The 8,569-nt window shown below is 39.0% G+C and overlaps 1 protein-coding gene across 1 annotated transcript in view; it reads left to right on the forward strand.

Annotated features, from left to right (window-relative positions):
- Positions 1-8,569, forward strand: part of FMO2 (flavin containing monooxygenase 2 (non-functional)) — a 41,427-nt gene that overhangs the window by 16,734 nt on the left and 16,124 nt on the right. Inside the window, exon 3 of the mRNA XM_010851894.1 lies at positions 6,396-6,584. Coding sequence (XP_010850196.1) covers positions 6,396-6,584 — 189 coding nt within the window. The remainder of the gene's footprint in view (positions 1-6,395; positions 6,585-8,569) is intronic.

Below are 8,569 nucleotides of genomic sequence, written 5' to 3' on the forward strand. Positions count from 1 at the left end.
AAAGTCTGTAACATAATATTAGCAAAATCATAACATTTGCATGCATAAAATAAAACAAAGTTTATAGCATACTATCAGCAAAACCATTTACTTATTCCCATTACACTACTATTTTAATGTATCATTTAGTAGTATCTTAGTATCATTATGGGGCTTCCCTGGTGGCTCAGACGGTAAAACATCTGCCTGCAATGCAGGAGACCCGGGTTCGATTCCTGGGTCAGGAAGATCCCCTGGAGAAGGAAATGGCAATCCACTCCAGCACTCTTGCCTGGAAAATCCCATGGACGGAGGAACCTGATAGGCTACAGTCCATGGGGTCGCAAAGAGTCAGACACGACTGAGCAACTTGACTTTCACTTTAGTATCATTAAGCCCTATTTACAATGAGGGGGAAATGCTCTGGTTAACACGACTTCTTTCACTCATTCAACAAACATATTACCTGGTTGCATAATATGCACCAGGAATATATTAGGTACTAAAAAGACACAATTGTACAGTCCCTACCATCAAAGAGCTCGTTTTTCAGGAGCAGGGTGTGGCGGGAACTAAAGAAAATCCAGAGTGCAGATTTATAGAAGCTGAAACACTGAGTGTTATGGAAAGCACAGAATTTCACTCAGCAGAAGGGTATGATACTTTTATTTGTCTTGACAATAAACAGAGATCAGATATGTGAAAATCCATCTAGGCCAAGCAAATGGCATGTGCAAAGGCGTGGAGGTTTGTGAAACTTGATACACTTAGAGAATACAAAGTCATGTAACGTGGCTGGAAAGAAGGATGCAGGTTGGCTGAGAGATAACTGATGAGGCTGGAGAGAAGAGCCAGAGTCTGGATGAGGACCTTGTGTCACATGCCAACGAGTGTACCATTTACCCTGAAATCAGTGAAGACAGTGGGCAGTATCTGAGTCAACGAGTTTAATTAGGGGGCTCTTTCAGTGATCAAGGGCAGAAATTAGGGAAGTACCAGCCCAAAGGAGAGAGGACAGAAAGCAATGACACTCTAATAAAGGGTGTGTCTCAGTGTTCATTGTGCATAAGAGTCAGCTGGGGAGCACTTCTAAACTACAGATGTCTGGGGAGCACTTCTAAAATACAGATGTCTGGGCCCAAACCAGACCTACTTACCGTTTTTATACTTTTTAAAGCTCCCCTGAATTCTTCTACTGGAATTAGTCCATAGATTAGCATTTGAGAATGACAGTTTTGCCTCTAATTGTAGGACTAGGACCCACATGAGAAAAGAATCTAAAAAAGAGTGGATGCAAGTATAACTGATTCACTCTGCTGTACTGCAGAAACTACCACAACATTGTAAATCAACTATAAGCCAATAAAAAAAATAAAATTTTTTAAATAAAAATAAGATGCTAAAATAATTAAAATAAAATACTAAAATAATTAAAATAAAAATATTCTTATTGGTAAGAATTTAAAGTTTCAGTTACACTTATTACAAGTAACAGAGCAGATAAAATCCACCCAAAAAAGTGAAAATTTGGAATGTTAGGATATTTTCAAAGAAATAAATTTTATTTCCAAACTGCTTAGAATAACTAGCCATGAGAATAAACTATGGATTGTTAGAAGTCAATATAATTACATTTCATAACAAAAAACAATTTATAAGATTTTGTATTTATATTTGTAATAAGTGAATCTATTTTTGCTTTGTAAGCTTGCTCCTTCTAGATTAAATATTAGCTTTATAATCTTTCTTAAACTTAATTTAGTTTTTATATCCTTTTCATCTTTAAAGAATCAAAGATAAACCTTAGTCCAGCCTATAATAAAAGATCATAAATTCTAAATCAGGGTTGTCTGAACATAATCTTCTGACTTGTAAAAAAATTTATAGTAAGAAAAATGCTTACCATATGATCAATTATCTTAAACAAGTAAATTGTCACTAATTCTATTTGTTAGGAAATTCAGGCTATTAATCTGTATTTGTGCTTAGTTCATTTTTAGGCAGTGCTTGTATTTTAAGTAAATATATGAATTAAATTTATCTGTTTTGAAAGTCATGTCTCCTGTCCTTGCCTTGGTTGAGAGCAAAGCCTCTCATCTTATTTCTCTACTTTCCATCTCCAAAGCCCAAACTGATTTTAATTCAATGTGACAATAAGCTCCATGAAGATAGAAAACTGTGTGTCCTGGTAACACTTTACCCCTAACTCCAAGCTCAGGACCTAAACAGGAGATATAGTTGATAGACATTTATTTATTTACTTTGGAGAAGGCAATGGCACCCCACTCCAGGACTCTTGCCTGGAAAATCCCATGGATGGAGGAGCCTGGTGGGCTGCAATCCATGGGGTCTCGAAGAGTCAGACACAACTGAGCAACTTCACTTTCACTTTTCACTTTCATGCATTGGAGAAGGAAATGGCAACCCACTCCAGTGTTCTTGCCTGGAGAATTAATAAGAATCATCTTCCCTCTACAACCCCAGGAAAACTCAATTATACCCAGATTTATCTAGATATATAGACATCTACTTCAGCCAGTATAGGAAGAAGTGCACATGGACAGAAAGCATTTTTTAATAGTTGTCTACCAATCAACCTAAGTATAAAGATTATTACTTGATGTTCATAAAAGAATTTTGATGTCATCATTTGTGTCAAATTACACAAGTAAAATCCCCAAAGGAGATCCTTGCCCTGGCCCTGAAACTACTATAGAAGCTCAGGCATCAGAACCAGTTCTCATCACTCAAAATTCCCTTAAAATGACCTGACAGAGGAGCCAACTACATGTTAAAGCCAATTTAAAGCACTTGTAAAAACTAACATGTTAGCTCTACTGTAACAGTCCATTTTATTCTGTCTCAAAACTATGACTGGTTCAGTAAGACTAACTCTAATGGCCAGTAGTAATGCAAGAGAGGCAAACATGGATGGAGCACTTATTTAAAGTCAGGCATTGTGCTAAGCATTATCTAATCTCATCAAAGCCCCATGACAACTGTCTAATGGAACAATTGATGAACTCTGTTTTACAGGAGAAAAGGAAGAATCTGACTTATGTAACTTGTGTATGCTCTGTGCATATACTATACCATTTTATATAATGGACTTGAGTATCCTTGGATGTGGGTATCCACAGAGGGTCCTGGAACTAATCCCCTATGAACACTAAGGGATGACCGTATTATGCAATTTGAAGCTAGTGTTTGAAAACAAAAATACCATGATTTACTCATTCAAAGTTCAGATTATATCCTTGTATATGAGACAGAAAGCACTTCATATTTGAATACAAACTCCCTTTTCTTCTGTACATACATACAGTTAATAATAAGACCACACCAAATCACCTAGAAAACTGACATGCCCTAACATGACTAGTTTTTACCAAGCCACTTAATACTGTAACAAAGCTATCATCTGCCCCTCAATTACGGACTAGGAAAGATAAACAATCTGCTCATGGGAAAAAAGGCATCTGACTCCTGGCTTATGGTAGGCATGAGTGAATGAATGAATGAGGAAGAGAAAGCAATGGAGGAAGGAGAAGGATCTTTACAAACTTGGACTTTTTATTGGTCTTAAATGGCATGATCTGAGAGCAAACATTGTTTTAGCCTTGGAAAATCATGTTAGTACCGATAATCTCTGAAATTTGGACACAGTGAAGCCCAACACATATAAAGAGCTTTGCTGATAAAAGAGGAAAGATCCCACAGTTTAATCTTTAACTCTTTGAAATAAAGTATACTACTACTACTACTACTAAGTCGCTTCAGTTGTGTCTGACTCTGTGAGACCCCTGAGACCGCAGCCCACCAGGCTCTCCCATCCCTGGGATTCTCCAGGCAAGAACACTGGAGTGGGTTGCCATTTTCTTCTCTAATGCATGAAAGTGAAAAGTGAAAGTGAAGTTGCTCAGTCGTGTCCAACTCTTAGCGACCCCATGGACTGCAGCCTACCAGGTTCCTCCATCCATGGGATTTTCCAGACAAGAGTACTGGAGTCGGTTGCCATTGCCTTCTCCAGAAATAAAGTATAGCCTCTTGTAAATGAAATATCAGAAAATTCAGATGTGATAGATGATAGTGTGTTTGTATCAGTTCCTGTGGTGTCAGAGCAGCTGCCTGGATACCTTTATTCTGTGGTGAACAGTGAGGAGTCACTGACAACTTTGCTGAAGCTTATAGCTTCCTCTGTAACAATAGACAATAACAATACTTTTGAGCACCTAACACATCCCTAGTTTACAAATGACAGGACCGAAGCTCAGAGGCACTGATTGGTCCAGGCTCACTCAGCCTAAAAGAGATGAATTCAAACCTGTGTCTAACTCAAAGCCCAGGCTCCTTCTGCTAGTCCAGGTTGCCTCTTTCCGTGTCCAAAAATCTAAGGAGGCTTGACCTAAAGATCTGGCAGGAAAGTAATAATTTTCTATAAGTAATGGTAAGAAAGCAACATATACAACTGATTTATTACAATGGTAGAATTACAGTTGGATATTTACTGTCCTTTATTTACTATTCTGTAGAGGAGATTATAATGCCATTTATATAAGATTAGGTAATTTATTATAATTAATTCATGAGTTCCTATAATCTTTCCATGTTTTTTTTACATCCCACCCCAGTGCTAAGTCATCATAGCAACTACTATATGCTGGATTATACTTAGTCTCTGCCTGTGCAGAAGCATCTGTTGAGGAGTTCTTGGGTGGCATTATTTACATTTTCTTATAAAGCCTGTTTGATAACATGCTGACTTCACAAACACTGAATCACCATACCTGGCTCTTGCACTATTTAATGTTAAATCATTACGCAGAGCACTTGTTATAGAGGAAATTATAAACTCAGCCACAGCATGTGCTATCTCCTGAATTATCAAAGCATACTCAACAACACTCAGAATCAAACTTAAGTTTTGATTGGGGAATCTAAAAAAATGATACAAATGAACTTACTTACAAAACAGAAAGAGACTCACAAACTTAAAGAACAAACTTACGGTTGCTAAGGGCAGGTGGGGAAAGGTTAGCTAGGGAGTTTGGGATGGTCATGTACACACTGCTATATTTAAAATGAATAACCAACAAGGATCTATAGTGTAGCACATGGAACTCAATGGTATGTGGCAGCCTGGGTGGGAGGGGGGTTTGAGGGAGAATGAGTACCTTTGTATGTATGACCGAGCCCCTGCGCTGTTCACCTGAAACAATCACAACATGGTTAATCATCTATACCCAAATACAAAATAAAAAGTTCAAAAGGAAAAAATATACTTGATTAGCATTAATACTACTTATTTGGGACTTCCCTGGTGGTCTAGGGGTTAGGAATCCACCTTCCAATGCAGGGGATGTAGGTTTGATCCCACTGGGGGAACTAAGATCCCACGTGCTACAGGGCAACTAAGCCCCCGACACAACTAGAGAAAACCCACGCACTACAACAAAAACCCAGTGCAGCCAGAAACAGAAAAATACTACTTACCATTATCACTTGAGGAAGGGTGATTCACATAAAGCATAAGATAAAGGCGGGGGATTCAAATTAAGATGTGAAAACTTCCTGCTCCCCAAAGTACTCATTTTAACTGAAATTCTCCATTATAGTCTCTGACCAGTGACGCAGAGTTTATTGGCTCCTAAAGATGTGGAAGATGGGTGTAGCCTCCCCAGGGAAAATTTTGGAAGGGGGCTGATTGTCACAATCAGTTCAGTTCAGTTCAGTCACTCAGTCGCGTCTGACTCTTTGCAACCCCATGGACTGCAGCACACCAGGCCTCCCTGTCCATTGCCAACTCCTGGAGTTTACTCAAATTCATGTCCATTGAGTCGGTGATGCCATCCAACCATCTCATCCTCCGTCATCCCCTTCTCCTCCTGTCTTCAATCTTGCCCAGCATCAGGGTCTTTTCCAGTGAGTTAGTTCTTCACATCAGGTGGCCAAAGTATTGGAGTTTCAGCTTCAGCATCAGTTGTCACAATGATTGACACTAAACAGGTAGAGATCTGGGAAGCTAATTACTGATGCATTCTTTAGCAATGTAAGAATGGCACATACACAGCTCCTCATCCACCAGACATTTCAGTCATACTGCAGCAATGAAAGGGGCTTCCCAGTTGGCTCAGTGGTAAAGAATCCACCTGCCAAGGAGAGGTAGGTTCAATCCCTGGGTTGGAAAGATCCCCTGAAGAAGAAAATGGCAACCCATTCCAGTATTCTCACCTGGGAAATCCCATAGACAGAGTAGCCTGGCTGGTTACAGTCCATGGGGTCACAAAAGAGTTGAACATGACTAAACAACAGCAGCAATGAAAGAGCTTCCAATCACGCAGGGGTTACATGTGGAAGGTGAGCAGGAAATCGAGGGATTTCTTTAATACCTTATTACCACTCCTTTATTTCATTAGGAAAATGTTGAAGATGGCCGAGCAAGTATCTATCAATCTGTCATCAGCAACACCAGCAAAGAAATGTCCTGTTTCAGTGACTTTCCAATGCCTGAAGATTTTCCAAACTTCCTGCACAATTCTAAACTCCTGGAATACTTCAGAATCTTTGCCAAGAAGTTTGATCTACTAAAGTATATTCAGTTCCAGGTATTGTATTTTGGGTAGGGGGGAGGGAAATAGCACGATAGAAAACTCAAGAAGTAATGTCATCACCTGTGATACTATAGGCTATATGCATAAACAGAAGAAAAACATTTGTCAAAATTAAGGCTTGAATGATATTGACAGTGAAACTGCATTTAAATTAGTATCTATAACCACTGAAGACAACTAGCCTCATTTCCTTTGAAAGGGTATATGAAAATAAAAGTTATGTTGTTTTATTTTCTTACCTTCTCCATAGAAATGGATTATCTTAGAAAATGGATTAGATAAACCCACAGCTCCCCATTCATCTCAGAACCCTATAGAAACCATTTTTGTTAATTTTTGATGTATTGTTTAGCAACATAAGAATGGCCAGATACTTCTGAAATGCAATTATAACTACCTTTCCCTTGTTTCCTCAAAAACAAATAATCAACAAGAAAAAAACAATATCCTCATTAACCATCCTAAAGTTGTATCAATAACCTACACTCTGAAAACTAGTAACTGTGTTGAGGAAATAAATTATAGCTCTGAATAAATATTGGTAGAACTTATTTTTTAACATATTTCATTTTCTCAGTAATTTTTGTTTTACTATAGATTTGTATTACATTAATTTGTAATAATTGATTTGGTGGACATAAACATATGCAAATACCATGAAAATGTTTCAGTCTATCTAATACAGAGTTCCCCCAGTTGCTTCTTCTCTTGTTTATCGTTTTATTGATGTTGTTTCTGGAGGTTGGAGAGGGGTTAAGAAAACTCACTCCCATTTATTGGTCTCTGAAGCAGTATAAGCCATAAGATGCAAGAACTCAATTCAAACTATAAAAGGACATGTCCAGACTAAGTTCAGTATCAATACGGTGACCGCCCAGGAATGGGAAACCACCAGGTTGCCTGAGAAGGACTGAACTGGCTCAGGTCAGTTACATTTCTAATAACCTCCCCAGTGACAGTGAAGATTGGCCCTTGAACCACATTTTCTATAGCCAAGAATGTGGAGTACTTTAGTGAATATATTATCAGTTCAGTTCAGTTCAGTCGCTCAGTCATGTCCAACTCTTTGCAACCCCATGAATCGCAGCACGCCAGGCCTCCCTGTCCATCACCAACTCCCGGAGTTCACCCAAACTCATGTCCATCGAGTCAGTGATGCCATCCAGCCATCTCATCCTCTGTCGTCCCCTTCTCCTGCCTTCAATCTCTCCCAGCACCAGGGTCTTTTCCAATGAGTCAACTCTTCGCATGAGGTGGCCAAACTATTGGAGTTTCAGCTTTAGCATCTGTCCTTCCAATGAACACCCAGGGCTGATCTTTAGAATGGACTTGTTGTATCTCCTTGCAATCCAAGGGACTCTCAAGAGTCTTCTCCAACACCACAGTTCAAAAGCATCAATTCTTTGGCACTCAGATTTCTTCACAGTCCAACTCTCACATCCATACATGACCACTGGAAAAACCATAGCCTTGACTAGACAGACCTTTGTTGGCAAAGTAATGTCTCTGCTTTTTAATATGCTGTCTAGGTTGGTCATAACTTTCCTTCCAAGGAGTAAACGTCTTTTAATTTCATGGCTGCAGTCACCATCTGCAGTGATTTTGGAGCCCAAAACAATAAAGTCTAACACTATTTCCCCATTTGCCATGAAGTGATGGGACCAGATGCCATGATCTTCGTTTTCTGAATGTTAAGCTTTAAGCCAACTTTTTCACTCTCCTCTTTCACTTTCATCAAGAAGCTTTTTAGTTCCTCTCACTTTCTGCCATAAGGGTGGTGTCATCTGCATATCTGAGGTTATTGATATTTCTCCCGGCAATCTTGATCCCAGCTTGTGCTTCTTCCAGCCCAGCATTTCTCATGATGTACTCTGCATATAGGTTAAATAAGCAGGGTGACAATATACAGCCTTGATGTACTCCTTTTCCTATTTGGAACCAGTCTGTGGTTCCATGTCCAGTTCTAACTATTGCTTCCT

This window comes from Bison bison, unplaced genomic scaffold, assembly GCF_000754665.1.
Source record: "Bison bison bison isolate TAMUID 2011002044 unplaced genomic scaffold, Bison_UMD1.0 scf7180017851926, whole genome shotgun sequence".
NCBI lineage: Eukaryota > Metazoa > Chordata > Mammalia > Artiodactyla > Bovidae > Bison > Bison bison.